At 41.6% G+C, this 24,511-nt stretch overlaps 1 protein-coding gene and 1 long non-coding RNA gene across 6 annotated transcripts in view; one reads left to right on the top strand and one right to left on the bottom strand.

Moving 5' to 3' along the window:
• On the bottom strand, positions 1 to 17,555 carry LOC138685388 (uncharacterized). Of its 2 annotated transcripts, none has more exons than XR_011324608.1 (5): positions 17,383 to 17,555; positions 6,796 to 6,959; positions 4,913 to 5,064; positions 3,295 to 3,760; positions 1 to 342 (listed from the first exon to the last, which is right to left on the bottom strand). It is a non-coding gene; the product is annotated as an uncharacterized lncRNA (long non-coding RNA). The 2 variants fall into 2 exon arrangements; XR_011324607.1 differs by having other exon boundaries at positions 2,424 to 3,760.
• Positions 17,160 to 24,511, top strand: part of PCNX4 (pecanex 4) — a 16,211-nt gene continuing 8,859 nt past the window's right edge. Inside the window, exons 1-5 of one of the 4 annotated variants that reach the window (XM_069783193.1) lie at positions 17,160 to 17,404; positions 20,194 to 20,246; positions 20,940 to 21,666; positions 23,306 to 23,485; positions 23,577 to 24,091. In XM_069783193.1, the coding sequence (XP_069639294.1) occupies positions 20,978 to 21,666; positions 23,306 to 23,485; positions 23,577 to 24,091 (1,384 nt within the window). In that variant the 5' untranslated portion in view covers positions 17,160 to 17,404; positions 20,194 to 20,246; positions 20,940 to 20,977. Of the gene's footprint in view, positions 17,405 to 17,554; positions 18,222 to 20,193; positions 20,247 to 20,939; positions 21,667 to 23,305; positions 23,486 to 23,576; positions 24,092 to 24,511 lie in introns of those variants that run through there. The other 3 variants (XM_069783194.1, XM_069783195.1, XM_069783197.1) reach the window with 3 other exon arrangements.

Raw genomic sequence — 24,511 nt, forward strand, 5'->3', positions numbered from 1 at the left:
TGCAGCATTTCCTAAAACAGAAATGGTTTTTAAAAAATTCAGGCTGGCCAGCTGTTTGGAGTCTCCCAGCTGGGAATGCTGCCTTCAGAATCCACACTTGATGCTCCTGCACGGTCTCTGTATTGCTCAACAATCTGTCCATCTGTCTGCGTGGCATGTCGCCAGCTCTTAAGTTGGCCTGATCTTTATCTGGGGTACCAAAGCAATATGGATTTGGACTGACAGTCTCAGTAACTGCAAGTGTCACTTCTTCTGCTAGAAGTCCCTCTGCAGTGACAGCATTGCTTTTCTTGCTAGACTGCTATCTCAGGTTCGTATTTCACTCCCGTTGGCCTTTCAGCTCTGTTTCAGAAAACGACAGAGAGACATTAATGCAGAGCCATAGAGTTACTAGTGAATACAAAATAATAAACATTCCATCTTTATATACATCATTTTTATGTACATAAATGTGTTCTTTCCAGTTAGAAGCTACATATTTGAGGTATATGAAAATGTAAGAAAAGTTAATTGTCATATAATATAGAAACTAAGTCACAAAACTCCCATTTGTCTTAATGTGACAAGAATTTGCCCCTAAATATATTTTTGCTAAAGCCATTTTAAAACAAGCAGGTTAGGACCCAACTTTACCATCATTAGTTGAGTAGTACTGTGGTCCAAGGAAGCCCCACTGAAATGAATGAGATTTCTGCTAGAGACATTATCCATCACAACTCTGGGTACCAGGGTAAGATTCTGAGAGCAGTGAATATGGTTTTTCAGTATTTTTCTTTCTTTTGTGTAGCTCCATATGTGAATGATCTAGCTTTCTGACACCACACAGGGAAAGGCTTCTCGTTGGGGTCATCACAATTTGTAAACAACTTCTACAATCCCTGGCTCAGAAGCAGCCTTTTTCCTTTACAAATTCCTCTTAATTTCAGTGGGCATATTTGCTCTGCAGCCTGCACAAATCAACAAGGCACTGGTTTTCTTTTCAGAAAGCTAGATAGCTTATGTACTGGATTGAGGAGAACAAGTACCAGGTTGTCACTGTAACCGTAATTTCTCTCTGTCAATTGTTATACAGTGAAAAGTAAAAGTTTAAATCTTTAATCTGGAAATAATTGATTTAGGTTCTTGTTTTCTAAGATGACCTGGTTTATGCAGAGGTGATTGTAGTTGAGTGGAGAGATCTTATACTAACTTTCTATTAATTAGCATTATAATTGAACATTTACATTTAGACTCTTTATCATTTAAAAAAAAAATCTTTAAAAGAAAAAAAGAGCCTTACACAAAGAAAACAGTAAGATGGGTTGACATTGATACTTCCTTGGGCAAACTGCCATAAGGCAAAGCTTGCATCACTTCTGTGTACACAACACAGTCCCTCCATCTTAGTTTTCATGACGGTGAGCAGAGAAGTCAGGGCTGGCTAAGGGAAGGTTTATTGGGCACCGCACGGGCAGTCAGCTGAAACACAGAGTCCCCCCGCGTCCCTCTGCACACCAACATGTGCCAAGGGCAACAGCAGCGGCTGGGCCACCACTCGCTCCTGCAGCAGGCAGCCAGAGATGAAGGCAAGGTGGCTCCATGGAGGCCGAGGGGAGCAAGTGGCACTTGGGACTGGGCTTCCTCAGCACTGCTCCTGAGGCGGCACAACCGGGCAGTGCTCTAGCACATGTCCCTGCTCTCAAGCCCTCCTCCAGCCCCTCTGCTTTTTGAGGTTTTTTTTTTTTAAGTAAACAGTCTGTCTTGCATATGCATCACATAAAAAAGCACCGATGTTCTAGTAAGTAACTTAATTCAGTATGTTCCTCTTACTTCCCAATTATTTCTTATTCATAACTAACAGGATAAACACCAGCAAAAGTTACTGTATTGCACAAATGACATGCAGATGACCATTTGCACCAGGGGAAACTTAGTCACTTAAATCAGTACTTCAGCACGTTTAAAAACTAAGGTGCTCATTTCTAGGCACCATAGCATATTATGACAAACAAAAACAGCTATAAGAGCTCCGAAAGCTCATTGTACTTCTGTCTTTGCAAAGAAGGCTACAAAAGTGAGGCTACTTGTGCACATTGGGAAACTTCTGAATCACACACTGAAACCTTTCCATGCTTACCAGAAAGTTCTTGAAAAAGTATCACTTATGGGCTGTGCATTCTGTGTTGGGATAGGGTTATAATAAGACATGGATAATTATCTCCAAATTTCCCTATTTTCATTCTTTCCATTTTTATGGGGGTTTTTTTTAGCTTTCTTGTATTTTCTGTTCTTTTGTTACTATATGGTCTCACTAAGATTCTTCATCAGATTAACCTTTAAAAGAAAACACACGCACAGCACAGCGCACAGTTTCTCTACTGTGCAGAGAAACAACATGAAATCTGCAGCAGCGAAGAGCCATCTTAAACTACCCCCATACTTACACTGGTATTCAGGCTCTGTCAGTCTTCTTCAGGGGCAGTAATAACATTATAATGGGACTGGGAGACAAAACTGTCAAATTCTTTCCAAGACAATCTTCCAGGCTCATCAGCATAGACAATCATTCCTTTCACTTCTGGAGTAATAGGAAGATTTTAAGCGATATCTTTTGATTTGAGTTGGACTTGAAAAATGACATAGCTGGGGGCCTTATTTGAAATGCAACGAGACTGAAATGTAAAGTGCAATTTCCCATGCAGTCTGCAGAGAGAATGAGGCACTTGTCCCAGTTTTCTTAATTGTCTCTGATTGCTGTTTGTGTAGCACAGTCACTTCCTCGTCTTCGAAATCACCTTCAAGGGCTCCAACATTTTTCACTTCACTGTTTTAAATCAAGAAGGGCTAAACACCCACCCATTCAACCATTATGGCTCTTTTATGCTATTTATGTGGTTTATGCTATTAGGCTTTAAAATTTTGTTTATTTAATTGGCCTTAACAAGTACTTAAGTAACAGGTTTGAGGACACATCAGTGGGTCTCAGCACATGTTGATTGAGGTGTGCTTAACCTGACAGTTAATATTTTGTACCATTTTCCCAGCAGCCGTTACTGTTATGGAAGAAGTGCTAATTTTCCAGAAATGGTTAGAGCTTGATTATTATGTTGGTTCTTTATTCACATGGCTTCATTATTTTGTTGGCGCTGCTCTGTCAGAGATGAAGTAGTGCTATTATTTCTACTCCCAACTCCTTTCAGTCTCTTGCAATCACTTAGGCACATGTGTGGTGACATTACTCAGATAAGCAATTCTGTTTGCCTTCAGTGAGACTGGGCAGATGAATACACCCTGTAAAACAAGAAAGATGCTCACCTTCAGGAGTGACCACAGTATTTTCTGGCATATACCTGGGGAGGTGAACAAGAAACAGTAAAAATGACGGTTGTATGTCCCACCAAATCTTCTTTGTTTAAGTAAATAGCTTTCATTCATAAGAGAAGTTCTGCTGGCTGGAAGCACTAGAGCCTCTCTCAGTTTTTGGGGAACCCGAAGTAGCCAGGTAGTTAAAGGAGGGAAAGGTAAGATATTGAAAATTTCCAAGAAAGGTTGCAGGTGAGTGGAAGCCAGAGAGGCCACTTTGGCTTCTAAAAATAGAAAGTCTGTTTCAGTCTGTGGCTGGAATATTAGAAGCTGGTACTCTCAAGTTATCCGACACAGCAGAAGTCCAACTTAGCTTTTTACATCAAATTATTCATGAAAGTCAGCAGGAGCTGGAGATAAACTATTCATTCTGTGCATATCTATGTGAAAGGAACTCTCAGGAGAGATCCTCAAGGTCCTGCCAAGAAAACAAGTGGAAGCATTTTAAGAATGAGAGGAAACATTTATAATTGAAATCACCAACAGCGTATTTTGATTAGTTAATTCTACCAGAATAAAGATGCCACCTTTCCTTAGATGACTGGGGGGCACAAAGGAGAGCAGAGGAGGGTATGAGGGCTGGAAGAAATGTGACAATCACCCCTACATATTCTGCCAGCTTGCTTTTAAACATGGCACCGTTGGACCTCTGTGGCCCTGCTGCTCAAGACATCCTGACCTGACCAGAGAGTACCCAGGTACACCTGCCACCTCTCTCCTTCATTCCTTCCCTAGCTGTCAAGATAAGACTACTTTTCTTCATACCACTATCAGCTTCTCGTGGAGATGCACCTAAAACAACGCCTCCTACAACCTAATACTCATCCAAAGGGTTTCCAAGACCATGTATTGAGTAGCCTCTGATTCCCTAACAGCACAGTTGCAAATGAAAGGCAGGACTATAGACAGAAGCTGTCTCTCTTTTGCCTTTCTTCACTGGAGAAATAAAAAGTTGAAATGCTGATTGAATGTTGTCTTATTTTTCCATGGCTATTTGTTGTTGTTGTTCACATTATCATAGCAATTCTGTCCAGTCATGGATCTGAATGTGCTGCACATTGTTCCTGCCCTAAGGAGCTAACAACAACAGGATGAGAGACCACGGATGGGCAGAGCCCAACAGACCACTGGAAAGGAAACAACTAAATAAGCCAGGTTAGCATGTGTTCGGGGGGACTCAGAACACCTGCACTTTCATCTTAGAGAAAATAAGACTACAGTAATATTAAAGACAGTGCCAGTTTCAGGCCATTTAAGCCAACTTTGGTTTTTCCCCACAAAAAGAAATTTAATGCCACATAAAATGTGAATTTTCTTTAAAGCTCCTAGTCTAGCAACAGGGAAAGGGAATAAAGGATGTTTTTAAAATGAAAGCTTTTGCTTTAAATACAGCATTCAAAATGAAAAGTATTAACTGTTTTTCATTCTTTATCTTTAATAACATGTTAAGGGGTTTCTTAGCAGTACTTGTGACAATGGGAATAAGTCAGGGTTAACTTGGCAGAAACCCCAAACCACACTTAGCTGTTCCCTATTGTAACAGTGAACAAAGGTTTTATTAACATCTTACCCCTTGTTGGGCCCAAGAGTCCCTCTTTTCAACACAACAGGAGCTTTGAGTCTTCAATTTGCAGCTCTGTGGAGGGTGTTTATGCCTCCAGATTCAGCATGTTGTTCAGCATTTGTTTACATTTATTTCCAAATGTCCCCATCAAAAGTTATCTGTGAGAAGCAGAGGCAGTTAAAAAAAGAAGTATTTTTAAAATGTATCCAATATGGGCACAAAATCAACACATGAAAAGCCTTCCGAACTCCAAGACTGTGCTGCACATAAAAGGCAGGATGGAGGAGGGGCTGTAGTTCATGAAGTCCCCAGTCTGTAATAGCAGCAGAGGAAAATCAGAGCAAAAACCCCTTCATTGAGAAAACCTTGCTCCCCAGGTGCCTACTGGTTCAGGTGCCTCAGAAAATCACAGCTGTCACGCTATCAGGAGGAGAAAAGGTATCACACCGCTTGCTATGACAACCGAGTCGCATTCATCACCCCACCATGTTGGTGGGCCTCGTGGGTGCACAGGCTCTGGGTGCAATTACCTCCATGGCATGCCATAGCTTCTGCTGCTCCCCGGTCTGAACGTAAGTCCGTACCAAGCGCTCTGTGCTCAGCTAGTGTGAAGGGTACATAGGAAACAAAAAAACAGAGGTTTTGGTCAAATGGACATAGCAGACTTCACAGTTCCTCTTGCTGTTGGGGAACCTGGAAAGGGGCAGGAGGTCTGAAAGGACTCAGACTTTAACAAAATACAGCCAGCAATTGGCTCCTGTGCCTGTCCTCCTGAAACCCCCATACCAGCATTGAATGGGGTCAGATAGAAACAGCCTGGAGCGACTCGGTAGGATCCTGTGAAAAGGTGACAGCAGAGGCTGCACGGTGAGGTTAAATATATCCTACTCAGCTCTGAGTGAAGCTACTAATAAATCAGCATGCACCCATAGCGTGCTTATCTCTCAAACAGGCTGTCCTTGCCCTCAACACTCAGCATCAACCCTATCCCAGTCCAAAACAAAAGTGATTAATTCACTGACTCTTGAGGACCCACCGTATTGCCAATCCTTGCTCCTTGTTGGATTTAAGGTGAGGCATTTTTGGAAAGATAATCTGCTGTCACCTGGCAAGAGATATTTCAAGACCAAGCATCTAATGGTCACTTTTAAAGAGAAACCCACAGCTTGCAGTCCTTCACAGTAAGGTGGTGGTCCCATCCCAGGCATTTCACTTCCCCCCAACCAGGAGGGACAGGCACCTCACGCACAGACCTTTCCCACAAGAACAGTACCCTCTATCTGACTCGAGCCCTGAGGCCGTCCTTCCTAGTATGTCAAGGTTTCCTAGTCTGCTTTAGTATCCAAACATGTCAGCATTTCCTGATGCATTTTGTGCTAAACTTCAAGGGCACAAGAGCATGTTGTGCCAAATGTGTTCCCTTCCTGCATGGAAACAGCCGGCCTTTAACCTTGCAATGATCCGCTGGCTCGCACTCTGGGGAAATGCACCTTTGTGGCCTCAGGGCACTGCCAAGAAGCATCCCCCGTGCTTTTCGCGTCCTTTCTAGTGGAAAAGCTGGAGGCAAAGGGATTGGCGTGCTTTTTTAAACGGGAATCCAAAAAACATTGCCTTTGCATCGAGTTATAGCAAATTTATTTTGTTTTTCAAAGCAAACAGCAATTTCTCAGCTGCTTCACCAGGGTCTGCGTTTCCAGTTCGTGTTCCAGCTGCCGTAAAATAGCAAATAAAACAGGCTGCTCTCCTACCTCGAGAGGGCACCACGAGACAGTCAAAAAAAAGGAATAGAAGCAAACAAGCTTTACCTCAGGCACCAAATATTCCTGTCATGAGGATGTTCAATTACAGTAATTAGCAATAATCACATAAGCAACAGGAGCTTCCCTTACCTCCCTTCACCCCTCTGAAGAATGGAGTATGCTTCATTAAAACCTCAGCTTCCTCCTTAATCCCAGCGACCCGTTCATGGGGGCTTCCTTCGGAGACCTGAGGACCTGGATTCACCACCACGGCTTCCCAGTGCGGCTGCCAAGATGTCGGGTCAACGTGTTAACTGCAAAAGGCAAAACGTATTGCCATGAATCATCTGACTTCAAAACGGAAATTTTAAAAGGGGAAAAAAAAGTCTTAAATGTTAACAGGACCTATTAAACAAACCAGAGCCTACCGTTAGTGTGACTACCGCTACGTTTTCTGTAACAACTCTGACCTACTTACAAGAGATGAGCTCTGTCTATGAAGCAAGATTTGTTTGCTTTTTTTTTTAAATTATGTTTTCCTTCCTACCACCTGGTATCCAACCAACTTAGCCTGACAGTACCTGATTTGCAGGGGGAAAGCTGAAGTTAGCAGGTTTACTGAAGCTCAGATGAAACCACATTTGTTTAAAGAAAACAATTTTCCACCTTTTTAGCCTGGAAGCATCTCAATCCAGTAACTTAAACACAAGGCCATTCTTCCACCCTTGGAATGGAAGCGTCCCAGCAGGGAGGTGCAGGGCACTGCACTTGCAGGACGTGCGGACAGCAAGGCAGCCCCAGGCAAGGCACTGGGCTACACATCGAGCCACGCAAGGAATGGAGCTGAGGGGTTAATATCTGCAGCCCAGGTCTCTCTGAACCCAAAGAGATTCATACTACCATGCCATGAAGACCCTATGCCCTGACCTGCTCCAACAGTGAAGTTAGGAGCGAGCAGATTAACTGTAAATATCCTAAATGAACTTTAGCAACGTTTCTACTTCCTTTCTTTACTACATCCACTCTATAATTTTGTTATTCTGGTTGCACATCTTCTTGACAAATCGAATTATTGGCGCTATTGATAGATTTGCAGCATAAAACCTGGAGGAAACCAAAGAAATTTCAAACCAAATAAGTAAATTTAAAAAGTAAGTAAACTATGTTTATATGTTAAAAATTACTCAGTGAGTTTGGGTAAAGAAAGGTAGCTAGAGGGTTTTGAATGTGCTTAAATTTCCCAGTGTGGGTAAAAGAAGAGGCCTAGGTACTCCTGACCTCCAAATAGGATGAAAACAGAGGCTGCCTCCAGCACAAAGGCATATTCATTATTGACTCCCCAGAAACCGGGATTATACTCCTGATGTCCTTAATGCACTGTCTGAGCCATCCATTACAGACCGGAAAGTCTGGATTCAAGGTAGGGCCCAAAGTAACAAATCTTCACAGTTGGGTGTAAATCCATGTCATGATCAATGACTGTCCAATGTGAATGGCAAAGGTAAAGGAAGAAACCATGAGCTCTATCAGACTGCTCCATGAGGCTCTAGGTTCTTTCCACCCTCAAAATAACAGGCAACACGATAAAGGCAAAAAAAAAATTGGACATATTCAGGACATTTGGCAATCTGATGGCAATTCCAGTCAGTGACATTTCACAGCCAGTATTTTGCTGTATTTTGTATACTCAGGAAACAACATGGACACTCTGCTTCCTCACCATAGGTGAGCTGAGGGCAGAGGCGGTGAGGCCTTGCTGTTGGAAAGAACAACCTTGCAGAAAAAACATAGTATACAGAGGAAACTATGAATTTCAGTTATATAAATATACAGAAAATAAGTGGTTCATTCATAACCAAGAGGATTCCATTCACACACATTTATTTTGGGGCAGAATTGCTGTCATTAAAACAGAAATGCTATAAATACAAAATTTTAGCACTCAAATTACAACATGGAGAATTAAATACCTGCAGTTCCTCTTTTCTGTATAGACTTACAAAGTTAATCATTGTAAGGAGTGCTTTTGTCCTTGTTTCAGATTTCTGACAGTCTCCAGAGCTCAGGATGATGACATGGTCTTATAGATGTGAGGGTCGTGAGTTAAAAAATTAGACAACTAACAATGTGTGGATTTTATGGGAACCTCAGATACTTAAACCTCCATCTCTCCATCTCTATCCCAAGTGGTCCTTTATAGAGACTTACAACAGGCAAACAGCAATCTCATCAAGTTCAACCAAGAGAATTGCAAAGTCCTGCACCCAGAGATGAACAACCCCAAGCACCAGTACGGGCTGAGGCCAACCAGTTGGAAAACAGCTTTGCAAGAAAGGCCCTGGGGATCCTGGTGGACAACAAGCTGACCATGAGCCAGCAAGGTGACCTTGCAGCAAAGGCGGCCAACAGCCTCCAGGGCTGCATTAGGAAAAGTATCTCCGGCAGGTCAAGGGAAGTGATCCTTCTCCTCTCTTCAGCACTGGTGAGGTCACATCTGCAGTGTTGGGTCCAGTCCTGGGCTCTCCAGTACAAAAGAGACACAGACATACTGGAGGGAGTCCAGCAAAGGGCCACAGTGATGGTTAAGGGACTGGAGAACCTGTCATATGAGGAGAGATTGAAGGAGCTGGGACTGTTCAGTCTGGAGAAGCTCAGGAGAATCTTATCAATGTATATAAACACCTGATGTGAAGAAGTAAGATAGAGCCAGGTTCTTTTCGGTGCTGACCAGAGGACAAGAGGCAACGAACACATTGACATACAGGCAACTCCATTTAAACATAAAAAAGCTTTTACTGGGAGGGAGGTCATACACTGGAACAGGTCACCAGGAAGGTTGTGGAGTCTCCATCCTTGGAGATATTCAAAATCTGACAGGACACAGCCCTGAGCAACCTGCTGTAGTTGACCCTGCTCTGAGCAGCGCTGGGACTAGACGACCTCCGAAGTTCCCTTCCAACCTCAATGCTTCTGTGATTCTGTGACTGCCTAGCCTGTTTTTTTCCAAGTTATTGATGTGTTTTGCAACAGGAAGAGCAACAAGCTGTATCAACAAACTCTTGCCACTGGAAAAGCTGAATTAATTGCTAGAATCACACCAGCCAGCTGGCGTGAATGCGAGTTTCTCTTCGAAGGCCTGCCAACGTAAACATTATTGTTACAGAATCTGAGCTCTAGCCATGGGCTACATGCCAGATTTCTTAATGTGCCTCAAGAACTTAGACATCGTTAGCCAGAGTATCAGCACCCTGATAAGAGCTGCATGTGATAGCAATGGGAGGGGCTGGCTGGAATGGTGATTGAGCCTGTGCCGCAGGCTCTGCTGCATGAAAAGGGCTACGGATGACTTAGGCTGGCCAGAAAATCATCCAGTGACAAACATGTGCCAGGTACAGGAAAGAACTATGAAGATGGTTACAGAGCACCCAACAGAGTGGCCTGGGAGAGCTGACCTTCTTGTACTCTGAGAAAAACTGTCAGCAACCCCCAGATTCTCCTGTCCATTTCTAGTCTTCCACCCAGCCCCTGGACGAGAAGCATTTCACGAACATTCATTTAAACAGAAATATTGTGCTATTCCGTGACTGTAGGTGGAGTGGGAGTAATGGCCAGGCACCAGAGCAGAAAGAGGTAAGGGATAAGCACGACTGAACACTGCTGGGAAGGGGTGGGCTGGCAGCCATGCGTATATTTACTGTGGCAGGAGAGGGAGAGGACAAAGGGGGCAGTTGACTCTTGTTAACGCTGCGTGGTGCAAGGGGCAGGGAAGACTGTGTCATGGGGGACAGCCACACGGCCGTGTAGCCGTTCCCCACCACCGTTCAACCCAGCACGTCCAGCCCCACAGGCTGGTATGGGACATTGTCCCAGCCTGAACGCTGCATTCGGCTGAGCCTTGGGGTGGAACCATCCAAACCTCTTCATGCCTGGAAAACAGGAACGGAGAGAGAATGGTCCTTCCCTTCCATTTCCTGGTTAAATGATGAGCTGCTTGGTTGAGATAAGGGAGATTTCATTGCAAACCTTGCCTATTTGGCAGAGGGCTTTTTTAAGCTCCAGTTCCTGGAATACATTTAAGCTTTCATTTTTTCAGGCCTAATGATTTCAGAAAAAGCAATGTAAATATAATTCCTAAAGACACAAAGCTGAGAAGCAATACTCCTCCCGTCTCGAAATCGTTCAGCCTAGTTTTCAAGTCCTTCATGTAAGTTAGGGGAGGAGGTCTGCCTAATTATTTACTGAGAATCTGCAGATGAAAATACTATTCTAAAGTATATCAACTGTATTCCAAAGCCCAATTTTAGGCCTAATAGTGTGGTCTGTTACATCAATCACAGGAAGTTATTTTAACGTGAATATGGTCGTAGGTTTTACAGACTTAATTGCAATGCTTGCCTGCCCCCTTCTATATAGATGACATGAAATGAAACAAACTGGAGATAGATACTTAGGAATGATTTATTCTGAAAAATGATTGCACATTTTTAATCAAGTTTGACATGGTTATTTAAGTAGACCTGTTCAGGAACAAAATTAATCTTTGGGCTAGCTTTATTTTTCATTTTGTAATATATTATGTCTCTAAATGTTGAACTACAATTTATTTCTAACCATACCGGTGTTTTTCTTGTACACTCAATAAATTACCATCTGAGAAAGGACATCCTCTGCGTTTTGTTAGTGCTCAAGCAATTTTCACTTCAAACCATGTTATTCTTTAATCTTTGCTTTCTTGTCCATTTCTGCACATCAGATGCCTGTAACTGCCATCCTCCAAATGGCAAATACAGCCTGTTTATTTCTCACATCCAAAACAGGAGCACAAGAATAAAGGTTGACTAAGACAAGTGTAATTGTTGTTCACTAGAACAATCCCCCAAGATCCAAACCTAGCAAAGTTGGTAAGCATATATTTAATTTAAAACATGTTCTTCTATTTCTATTGTCTTCTGTATTTCCATTGCCTTTGAAATAATACCTTTAATGTTAAGGCTTCTACAGAAATTCTCATACTTCAGTTAGGCACAGGCTAAAGAACTTCACTGGATAGAGGTCTGAGCACCTTGCAAGCTGAGCAGCCCTCTTTGTCTTTCAGAAACTAAATTCCTTTATTGTCTTTACACTGTAATAGACTCAAACTTCAATTTAAGATTTAAAATGGATAATAGAAATATGACATACATATTAAGTGAAATTTCAGATATAAGGTTTTCTAATTCACAAAAACAGCTTTGCTGGGAAGTGGTTCGTACTTAGCAAATGACCTGTCACAAGTCAGAATTTCACTGATAAGCCTCTCAAATACTCCAGCTTCTGTTCAGAGGAGTATCTAAAAACTCATCATGCCCAGTCCTTGACGAAGAACAAGAATTCAATTCAAACTGAAAACAGGCAGTGCTGGGAGAGGTTCTGACATTCAGAAAGGGTAGGAGGATAAAAGAGAGAGAAAAATGACAGACTCAGTCTGCACCATTACTAAAATTAGATCATTTCTTTTGTTCTCCTGAACCTTCTGCTCTATTTGCCAGGAATCATATTAGCAACAGAAACTGTGAGAATCTGTCCAACCTTATTAGAGAAGCTGGACACAAAGAAATTATGAAAATCTTTTTAAAATGTACTTGCACATGAAAAAAGGCAGAGTTTTAGAATTCTGCAGGATTAGATCAAAACCCATGTCAGAAAAACTGGACATCAAACTAACAAAGCTTAATTAACAGTATTGCAGTGTGCTGAGCACCAGCACAGAACAGTACTTTACCATTTGTGTCTATATATATTGTTTTACTACTTAGGACAGGTTTAAACAGAGGCATGCTCACAAGCTCTTCTCAAGAGCAACCAGTTCACCCAAGATGTTCCTCTGCTGTCTAAGCATACTATTCAATACTGCCACTCGAAAGAGCTCTGAAGGGCCAGCTCGGCTCCTGGGAAGCATTTTGATGGCTGGCAGTGAATCTCTTCTCCGTGTGGGAGATTCATCAGCAGACCTAATAGCCTGTAATGTTGTAGGAGCAAGTGATGATTCTGGTGTATACCAAGACACCATAGCTGAACTCCTCAATATTGTGGGAATTTCACATGACAATCTTCACACTGAGATCTTCCCTCGCTGGTCTGCTTTTTTGAAGACATAATTAGAAGCAACAGGTAAGGACTAATTAATATTTTAAGTCAGGCACGAAAGGGAAATGCTCGTCCTTGGGTGATGGGATCAGGCTCCCTCTCTATTCTGATTTTACTAGAATAGCAGATAATGGCTCTTCCATAGCCTTATCTGTAGCCTCTTTTACAGAGTGACACCGTGAGTTAGACTCTTTCAGGCTAAGAAGGTCCTTGGCCTCCTTCCTCTTGGGGCAGGCAGCCACTAGCCTACTTCATGGAAGGCAGTTCCTGGCACCATACCACTGCCTTTTACTCCTTCTTAAGCAGGCACCAGCCGTGGCAGGGAGCATCACTGCTCCGAGCAGATCAAGGCACTTTGTGCACAACCACAAATTAGGTGCTCTGAGACAGCAGCTCAGGCCTGCTCCTGGAGGGATGTTTGCTAATGGCTAACATCAGCAGCTCTCCACTTAGTGAGCATGGAACTATCCTCCAGAGACACCTACTTCACTCTGTTCCCAATCCTGCATGAAGTCCAAATGTCTCACTTAGATCTCTGAATTGATTTTTTGGGTCAAGAATATTTTTTTAAGTCGTTGCAAAGTTGGGTGCTGGATGGCGGCGATCTGAACCTAGTCTTTAACAACTAGCGCATGTGAATGTGACCATTCTTAATTGGGTGAAATGCTCAAGGACATAGGATACACTGCCTTGCACGTAGATGATACAAACTTTAATACTGTTATGGCAGCTACAAATTGACCTTAAGGTCTAGCAGTAAAAGGTTGTGTGTCGCTGGAGTGGAGTGTCTTGCACACGAACTGTCTCCATTTATAACCACAACATCTGTGTGGCCACGGACTGTGGTATAAATGACAACTGTGAAGTCTGCATGGCCACAGGACTGTTGCACCCTGTCAAACTAAAGATGCAGAATATCCCATAGTCAATCCTGGGTTGTCACTTACGATTCTAGTAGTACACAAATTTGCAATTTGTAATTCTTTCTCTGTCCCTTTCTCCTCAGATCAGTGATAGATTCTCAAAACACAGCAATTGAAAGAGTCTTCCAAGGCAAGTGAGTCTTTCCCAAAACATAAAATATTTAACTAGATTGCTTCCATAATCAAGACATTTTTGGCATTAAATGCAAGGAGGAAAAAAAAGGAAAACCTTGCTTTGTTAAACAATAAAAAGAATTCAGCTCACAGCTCCTGATTTTAAGAATATCCTGCACAAACTAAAAGGAAATCTTCAAACTCAGACTGTTTTATCCTTCACTGCGAGCAATATTGGAATACGGTTCTCATACAATCCAAACCACATAATACACAAAACTAAATCAATAAGAAACACTTTCATATTGCTTTAATGTCATAATAAATAGCTAGATATAAATTCTGAAATTACTTGAAGCATATGCTTAGCCACCATACAGGAAGTGTAGCTGAATGGGAGCTGATACGTCAGTTGATAAAACTCATTACATGGATGACTGTTACCCTTGAACTCTTAACGGTAGCTCAGAAATGTAATCAAAAGCCCTTGCCTTCAGGAAAACATAGGTATCTTTCACATGTAGGAATGGAGTACTTTTTTGTAAAGTTTATTTCAAAGGGATAAAGTCATCCAGAAAGAAGCAAGCTCCTTAGTATGTTTTCCTGCCAGCCTAAGGCTATTATTGTCGAAAGGCATTACTTCCAAGGGAGCCATAGAAAAGTAGTCATGGATAACATACATCCAGCGTATGCAGCTTTCCAGAAAGCTACACAGATAAACGCAAGATGGGTCTCCTATGGGATGCAGAACAAAAAGACTGAGTAAAATGAGGAGTCAGATTTCACTGTGACATCTTCTATTTGGGAATGCCAGCTTACAGATCTCAATATACCAATGATTAACTTTGGGCATCAGGAAAAAAAAGAATAAATAACTTCTATGATCTGATTTGAAAGTAACCTTTTTTTTACCTAGCACTAATTCTTTTTAAAAGAATAATTTCCTACAAGCTCTGTCTTCCTTAATAGTCAGGAAATGCAAGAAAGCATCTGTTTCTCCTACCCTTATAGCTGTATATAAAGATGCATTCCAGAACAAAAATCACTGTTTTGGCTTATCTTTAAAGATGAGAAAGGTCAATAAGAAAAATATTTGCTACTGCATGCATCATTCTAAACAAAGTAAACATTAAAAATATGGAAATATGCAAAATTATTATCTGGGGAGTCAGGACTAATAGCCCTTTCACAAACTAAAAAGAAGCACACCAAAACCCAAGTCCCAAGTCTGCAAATAGTTTATGTGTATCTTAATTTTAAGCAGATGAGGAGTCCTATTCATTTCAGTGGGATTGTTCACATGCTTGCAGTTACACATTGTGCGATAATCTGTGCAAAAGACAGCTGGAGGTTGGCAGAATTTACCTAGAACAGTTTACACTGTTAGCAGGTTTTATCTTATATGACCAAGAAAATTCTTAGAACTCTTATGAGAAATAAATTAGTATGCTCCCTTCTCCAGTAGATAGCTTGGAGTTTGCACTGACTGAAATTCTGATTTATTCTTTTGAGCAATGGAGAAATCACAGGAAATGAGGACAGGCAAGAAGCCTTCTCTGAGTATTGAAACACAAGCAGCAGAGCTTGCAAGGAAATAAATCTAATGTCTGCTTCCCCCCTGCAATTGCTGTTTAAGATTTACATACTCCAGAACAGAATCATCAACTTTACAAAACCATAACTGGTTAAAGTGGGACAGGATGAACCTGCTACAGACCTTTAGTGAATTGTACAGAGATGCTATTTACCTTGGAATATCTGTAAGACATACAAATACTTAATTTTAATAGGATTGCAACAGATATATTTGAAGGACAGGGTAAATAAATCTTAAGTCAAGGATCCTGAAAAAAAACCCAACCACAAGTGGTTGGGTTTTTTTTTTTAGATCCTTATATTTGTCTTCTAGGAGGCTGGACTCTAGTATCATTTGTACCACTGAACTTCATTTAAAAGAAATTCAGTAAAGGTAAATGAGCATTTTTCTTTGGAAGTGTTTCCAAGGTTTTACACTGGATACCACAATCTAACTGCCTTTTTATTATCTCTGAAGAATAAAGATTGACAGACCTACAAAAAGGTTATGATGCTTCTCATAAGAATTGATTACACTGAATCCGTTAGTCTACCTAAAATTCTAAGCGTATGCCTGTGTGTTAAATTAGGAATTCAGATTAAAACAGATATAACTGTTTGTAAGTATTTATATGGTGACTGTTATAACATAGACATTAAGGTAGACATGCATGCCTTAGTGTTCTAATGAATACAGTGACTTATACATTTTAGTATTATTAGATATAAATTATATTAAGCATACTCACTCTATTAAATATTCTCAATGTTTAATGGGTGTAATTTGAAGTGGTAAGTAGTATTGCAGTATTTGGATTCACATTTCAATTTGCCAGTGAATGCTCAAGTTTATTTAACCTAGAAGAAAACTCAGAATGCATTTTCCTCTACCTGAGGCTAGAACCAGTGTTCTCATCTTGAATAAGTTATACATAAACAGAGAAACACCATTAACATTCAAGATTAAGGAAACTTTTAAAGAGTATTTTAGTATCACGTCAGTATGCTGTGGATTGAGTATTTGCGCTTAATGTTTTAATATTAGAATGTTGTATGTTGAATGTTGTAATAAGTAAAGAAACAGACTAATTTGGTTGGGTTTGCACTCTTGTTAATGTGGGAAGATGATGAAAACGACTGGAAAAGTGATGAAAAAAAACAGCCTCTGACATTTCCATGCCAGCTCTGAGAGGGACGGAAAGAAACTTGAGGAAACCGAAGCCGCCTGAGTGACAGATTCATCAGCTACGGAGGGACCAGCCCCTGCCTGCCTTGCCACAGCTCCTCTGCGGACTGAGGGATTTTCTTCACCTTCCTCTTCGCTTCGGGAAGCTGCTGGCAGGCCACAGCTAGAGAGATGCCTCACGCCTAATTTTACAACAGAAGGACGATGGTTATGTGTGGAAAGCAGAGCTGCGAAAACCCGTACTGCTGAGGGAAGCGCGGGCGGGCGGGGCGGCAGGTAGCCGCCGGGCTCGGGGCACCAGCCCGCCGCGGGGGCAAAGCCCCGCCACCGGGGAGCGGGAAGGCGATCAGCCCCTCGCCTTCGCCGTCCCTCGCAGCTCTTGTGCCGACCCCGCCAAGAAGACGCCCGGGAGAAGCCACCCGACGGGCCGGGGCCATTTCCCGCAGGCAGCGCGGACCCCCGCGGCGCCTCGCCGCCGCCGGCTGCCTCAGGCGGGCAAAATGGCGGCGGTCGCCGAGGGGAGGGAAGAGGGGGCGGGAAGGGGAGGGGGCCGCCGCGGCGAGGCCGGGCCTCACCGCCGCCGTTAGCCGCCGCCTCCACCTCCCTCCTCAGCAGCGGCAGCAGCAACAGCAACAACTGCAGCACTGCCGGCGGGGAGGAGCGCCCGGCCGCGGCCTGCGCCGTTCGCGCTCCCTCCTTCAGGACAAGCCTTGGGGCGGGAGGGGGGAGCGCTCCGCCATCCTCCCTCCTCCTCCTCCCTCCGCAGGCTCAGCCCCCGTTCCCCTTCTCCCCCCGCCCCGCAAAGCCCCTGACCTGCTCCGAGTCCGGGCCAGAGGTAGGTGCCCGCCTCGCAGAGGCTCTTTTACCGCGGCTGCCTTTCGCCGGCCCCGGCCGTTCGCCGCAGGGGTGCAGGCACCCACCTGCCCGCTTTCCCCGGGCGCCGCGGGGCCCTTCACTGGAGCAGGCAGAGGCGCCAGGGCCTCCCCGAAGCGGGGAGGCGGCGGTGCGGGCACAGCCCGGGGGTCGGTCGGGGGAGGCCGCCCGTCCCGTCTGGCTCTGCCTGATCGGCGTTGCCCGCCCCTGGGTTTGCCCACCGGCCATCCCTCGGCGGACCCGGTGGCTGCGTGGCTTCCCTTCCCCTCCGGAGTTGAAAACAGCAGAGGCTTTATTTTTGGTCGTTTGGTTATTTTAATTTTTCCGTTCCTGCGGAAGATTTGAGGGAGAGGGGGCTGGGGAGGAAGTGTGGCGGCTCTGTGGGAGCCCGTCTGGTCAGGTGCAGAGGTGTCTCGGGAAGGAGGGGGTCTGGCCCTTCCCAAAAGGTAGTCCCGGGATGCTCTTCCCATGACTGGATGGAGCGTGTTGGCCTAAAACGCTGCGTCCCCGGTCTCGCTGGGGGACAGCGTCGATGCTGTCGAGGAGAGGCCCCCAGTCTGCTCCCTCTGGCTCCTGGGTTAGAAGCCAGCCTGCAGCACAGCCGGATCTTTAACTGTGGAGTAGAGGTGCAGGTGTCTGGGCACACAGGTGGATTTGCCTGGCAGGGGTTGCCCCGGCTCCCCCCGCGCCTCCCACGCTGGCATTCCTCCCTCCTGTGCTAGTAGGGGGTTTATAACTGTTACTTAGTCTCACATGAAAAGACCTGGAAGACCTCAGAGGTAAGTATTTTTAAGGCTTATGTGCTTCAGTGGCTTAGGTGGCTGAGAGCTGTACACGTGTTCTCCTGTAATCTGCTTGAAATAAAACCAAACCACACTGAGCTGATCCGCCATTCAGTGGATGTGAAGGATGATGTTCATTTAGGCAAAAATTCCTGCCCTCCTGTGAATTTCTGCCTGAATTCAAGAAAGATTTGCTTTCTTTCCTTTTGTAATAAGGCCATAGAGAGGATATTGCAGGAGGGAACTTGTTAAATGACCTTATGGTGTTAAAGTTCTTTTACTATCCTTGTTACGATAATATCAAAGTCGCATGGATCCCTGCTGGTGATGACAAATTGTTGTGGTGCGGATTGTTTGGGTAACCAGGCAAGTTGTCAAAGTCAGGCCAGGCCTGTATGTTAGGAATGTATATTGAAGCCAGGTCCTGTAAACACTCACTAATGTGTGGAGTCTTGTTGCTAGGGCTTTGCACAGAAATAACGAGACACACATGAGTGCCTCTTTGAAGTCCTAATGTGCTACCTGACTATTTGGAAGCCAGATGGATAGTCGAGGGTATCGTTTCCATAGTTTGTGAGCTTCAGTCTTGGGATTTTCATTTATAAATAAATTCACATCTTTTTATGGCTCACTTTGGAGTATAGCCAAGTAGAACTATATTGTTTATGTGCGTAGATTTTTGTGTCTCACACAAAGATGTCTATTGTTTACACAGAAACTGTAAGAGGAATGTTTTGTTAACATTTTGTTAGCAATATAAACTGACAAACACAAATGCAGACTAGAACTTGAAACAAAAATAGCCCTTCTTAGAGCAGAAAAACACGCTGCCTGAAAACTGTTTTTCAAGGAAAACTATGCACGTTTTGGTTCTGCATTTCTTTTAAAACTCAGCTTGTATCATTTATGTGCATATAAATCTACTGCATGTAACTTTCACAGCGACTTGGTTTCATGCCTATGTAGCCTTCTAAACAGTGTTTCTTTTCTAAACAAGATTGGCTGAATTGTGATTATTTTTTTTTGTTACATTTGAAATTTGTTTTTAGTTGGGTGTGTCCCTGTTACATTTTCAAATTCCTGAGCTGACTGGGATGAATTCCCCTCTCCATAGTCAACATGTGTCTTTCCCATTAAGACAGACTGCTGCCTTCTCCTTCCCTTAAGAAACTTTCAATGGCTTGAAATAGTATGACCAACACCCCTCTATGCTTTCAATATTCTGTGTTCAATATTCCAAACTGGAATTTCTACTTAAAAAAAAAAAAAAAAAAAATCCACAGCCTACATGGAGAGTAGTTACAGAGCCTGTGGGGTCTTGCTTTTCATTGTGGAGTATATTGACTTAGTGGACCCTGAACGCAGATTTCTAGTTGTGATAATGTGTATGAATGGCCTTTAATCTCTCTCATTTGCACTGTTTCTAACTTAGTCCCATGATGACCAGTATCTGCCTACAGTTAACTGATTGATATCTGTTTAAATGTAAGGAGTAAATAGTTCTTGCTTGGAAGCTACTAAAAGCATTTGGTTTGTAGAAAGAAGGGATCACAGTAGTTTGTAAACTCTGGCAGCCGAGTGTTTCATTTTTAATGTATCAGCAATGATGGCTAATGGGTATTCATCAGATTATATAGGTCCAGTAGAAAAAAAGTCAGAATTTCAGTCCTTGCACATCTCCTAATGCACACCAACATCTCTTTTTAAAGAATTATTATTAATGAAGTGCTTTAGCACCGCATTTTTGTGCTGTTTTTTCACCCTGTTTCTTAGCTTGAATATTCTTGCCTGTCATTCATCGATCTTGCTTTCGTGACTAGTAGCATAAAATTGTATTTGAATATCATAGTTACCATCTTACATTCATTATTTCTACATTGCCTGATCCTCTCTAAACGAGTATTCATACCTGATTTCTGTCTGATGATTCATTGTAAATGTTACAGGTATCTTTTTTTCCTTTTTTCAGCTTTCTCCATTGACATATAGAAGAATATATACCGATTCTGCTACAACTCACAAGTATTGTGTTTATTTTTCTTATTTTATGTTTTAGGAAGCAGAAAGTGAACTGTTTATTTTATGTTTTGTGTAGTGCTTAGTACAGTGAGCTCTTGTTCTGCAGCTAGGCTGTGTAGGGAGGACAGTAAAAATGCTGATGTGGGAAACAATTTTTAGTGCTTCTACTAATATTTTTTTATAGTTAGTTTATTTCATAAGGCTTTGATTTTTACAGGGACCTCGGTGTGACTGTATCCTTGCCCTTATGTGGCTATTCACTGAAATCACTGACTATTCTGTTTGTATATGGAGATCCATAACAGAGTTAATTAGAATTAGAGGCCTGTGGCAAGATGTGATTGGAATCAGATTGGATGGAAAAAAAAATCAGTTTTAGGAAGGTGTTCTGGTGTGGAGATGAGTTGGTTTTATCATCTCCCAAGAACAGACTATACATTTTATTTGTTGCCTAAGTTTCAGATTAAAGAATATGTTTACATTTTAAAATAGATAGCTTTTTCCATTTTAGGTGTTTGCTTAGTAGTTGTATTCTAGCACATTCTGTGAGTGCTTTAGGATGATGTCTACTAATACTAACATGTCAGAATTCTGCTATAACTTGGTAAATGAAAACAGGACAAAAGAATTCTCTGGTTAAGTTCCGAGTTCCAGATTCAGTAATGTTTCCTTCTTTTTCTTTCTGTTCTCTTGCAGGAAAAATGATATTCATCCAGCATTCCTGAGTAATAAGAATGGGTCCAGATGTACCTCTGCTGAATGATTACAAACAGGAGTTCTTCTTGAAGCGCTTTCCACAGACTCTGCTGGGAGGTCCCCGGTTTAAATTAGGCTATTGTGCCCCTCCTTACGTATATGTGAATCAGATTATTCTTTTCTTGATGCCATGGGTTTTGGGAGGAGTAGGAACACTTTTGTACCAATTAGGCATTATGAAAGACTACTATACCGCAGCACTTTCAGGAGGACTGATGTTTGTTACTGCACTTATTCTTCAGATGACAAATCTATATGCAAAGCAGAAAACAGTGACAGTAGAAAGAATGCAAATTCAGAATACCCTAACAGATGAAGATGAGTTTGAATTTTCCAGCTGTGTAGGTTCAGAGACAGTAAAATTTATTATTCCTGGCAAGAAGTATATAATCAACACTGTGTTTCATTCCCTTCTGGCAGGGGTATTGTGTGGGTTGGGAACTTGGTATTTGCTGCCAAACAGAATAACCTTGCTATATAGCAACATTGGAGGAACTGTTATGATCTTTGTATTTGGATGGGTGACTATATGTATAGGAGAGTATTCATTAATCATAAATACAGCTACCGAAACAGCTACTTTCCAAGCACTGGATACTTACGAAATCACTGCTCTGATGAGACCTTTCTATATTTTTGTCTTTATTGCAGTGGATCTTGCACACAGGTAAACCTAATACAGCATTTAGCTAATTAAAGCAATGGTTATTCTCTGTATTTTTGATGAGAAAGGTGAAATTATTCTTCTGAGGAAACTTTATTTTGATATTTTAATCAACAGTAGGAACTCTAAAGAAAGAAGCTAGAATGGTAGAAACTGAGGCTCTACCCTGTGCATAAAAGGTTGTTCTTAAATTTTTATAGCGTTCCACATAAATTAGGAAGAGCAGTTAGAGCAGTTTCTAAGTAAGGGACAGCTAAAATTATCTTCTGCCATGTCAGTTTCAGTATTTTTGTACAAGAGCATTTGCATCAACATCCTTTTAAAGGATGTGTTTTGAAAACACATGTTCCTGACCTGGAATCATAGATGTAAACACTGCAAACTCCAGGAGTGCTGGATTTATATCCAGATTTCATCCTGGACTATTTTCCAATTTAATGTCTGCAAAGTGATTGCAGCGGGTTTTAAACTACAGGCAAAAAAGGACTACAAATTTGGTTTTAATGAATGGATAAGCAAATTTGAACATTACTATATCTTTATTACATGGATTTTGAACTTCGATTTTTAAATGCTTTTGTAATACAAAAGAACTATGCCAGTCTACAAGTAGAAGACTTTTATATTTCCACTTTTCAGACAAGTGTCTTAGCTAAAGTATTTGTAGAATCTCTTAAAGCAAGATGGGTTTAGATTTACTCTATGCATTCTTTCTCCCTGTTGGGTGATATAAATATCACTTTGTCACATGTATGTGGTTTATGGTTGGGCTACTTCAAATGCATTAAAAAAAAAGCATGTTTGATTTTACTAGTTTTGCACTTGGAGATGTCTTTGTTAATGATTTACTCTAGTTGCCTCTTCAGTTATGATATGAGAATTTATACACGTGGTATTGGACCCCAAATTCTTCTATGTAATTTCCTGAGGAGAAAATTCAGACATTCTTTAAATTCCTGACAAAATTCCTTTGAGGCTTACTTATTAAGAAGTAAAGAGAAACCAAATATCTTAGCAGTCCACCTTTAACTTAATTAGCTAACTGGTGAACTATATATGACTTAGAATTTATGCAGATTTCTAATATTGATCTTTATATTTTTTACAGGAAGATTTTAATACTTTTATGTAGAAAATAACATTTTATATTCCTAAAGAGAGTTTATCTCTTGGTGTACAGGCATTCTTTCAGTGTTAAGGCTTACATCTTGGGTCTTGGACTTGCATAAAGTTTTGCTTTTCTAATTCTGAAAAAATACTTAGCATTTTTTTGTTAAATTGTTGAGGTCTTAGAGCCTGTGGGCCTTTCTTTTTGCACAAGTATTTCTTGAGTGTATTATCACAACAGTATCAAAACAATTAGCATACTTATATCACCTGACTCATCTGTGTAATTTGAAGGCTTCAAATCTTTTGAATGAAAAATTAGCCCGTGTTCTGATGTTCTAATTAGTGTGTTACTGCCCCAAGCATAAATGTATGTCCTTATTTTTCCTTTTAAAAGATACTAGTTGAGGTTTTGTAGATTGAATATGTAATGTTTATACTTCTGGAATTGCTGTAGTAGTTAAACAAAAAGTCTTCCCACACATCAGTTATTTTTTCCTTCACAGAATTCAAATACATTTCTTCTTTTATCCAGGTTTGCTGTCAACACACCCATTCTAGAACAGACAAACCAGATTTTGCACATCATATTTCTTTTTCTGCCATTCTTATGGGCAATGGGAATTCTGCCCCCACTTGACGCACTTTTTCTATGGGGAATGGAACAACTGTTGGAGTTTGGACTAGGAGGTTCACCTATGTCAAGTAACACAAAGTAAATGTTGCTTATATAATTGTAAAATGTATCAATATTGTTTATAACCTTTTTCTTTTCAAGCAAATCTTTTTTATTTTCTCCTTCACAGGTTATTAGTAATGTTTCTCATTTCTGCTGGAACAGCAATAGCATCGTATTTCATTCCCAGCACTCTCGGTGTGATCCTCTTCATGACTGGATTTGGGTTCATACTGAGTCTTAACCTAAGCGAGATTGGTTTTGCCTTCAAACACACCATGATCAGCCATTTAGCCTCCAGCAAATCAAAAAATATGCACAGAGGTCTTAGAATACAATTTGGGTGGAGGGAATTTATTTTTTATTTGACTGTGTTGACATTTGCTCTCATAGAAGCTAGCCTGCTGCATCAATTTGCAGGCTTTTCATCATTTTCCAAGGCCAGTCCACAGGCTATAGCGAGTTACATTCTGATCATATTACTTATAATTATGTGGATTCTTAGAGAGATTCAGAGAGTGTACTTGTTTGGAGTCTTCCGAAACCCCTTTTATCCAAAGGATGTCAGGACTGTGACTGTGTTCATGGAGAAGCAAAGAAGGCTAATGAAAGTTGGTGTTGTCAGGAGGATTTTACTAACACTAGGTAGGAATACGCACTGTCTGTTGTTTGTTAGATGATGCTTGTAGGAAGATTGAAAGAACACTAGAATTACTGTATGTGCAAGATTCCATGAATGAACCAAGAAAAAACAAGTAGCTGGAAATATTTGTTATGTTTTGCTAAATTGTGCATTGAGGTCAAAATTACTGGTTCAGAATATTTGAAAGTGATTAGTGATTTTATTTATTTCTTTTTTAGGGGTAAACCTAAAAAGTTGAGCTTTTTAAAAGTCCAGCTCAGAAAGCCAGGCCTTTTAAAGGATTTCAGTTATAACATCAGTACTCACTTTTGGAAAAAATGGCTCTTGTAGATTTTTTTAAAAGGTACTTGGAAACAAAAGTGAGTTGAGAGTCTTCAAGGTGACTAGATATTTGGTTCTTACAACTTGCTAGTGAAGGGAAC

Source organism: Haliaeetus albicilla, chromosome 5 (assembly GCF_947461875.1).
Source record: "Haliaeetus albicilla chromosome 5, bHalAlb1.1, whole genome shotgun sequence".
In the NCBI taxonomy this organism is placed as follows: Eukaryota; Metazoa; Chordata; class Aves; order Accipitriformes; family Accipitridae; genus Haliaeetus; species Haliaeetus albicilla.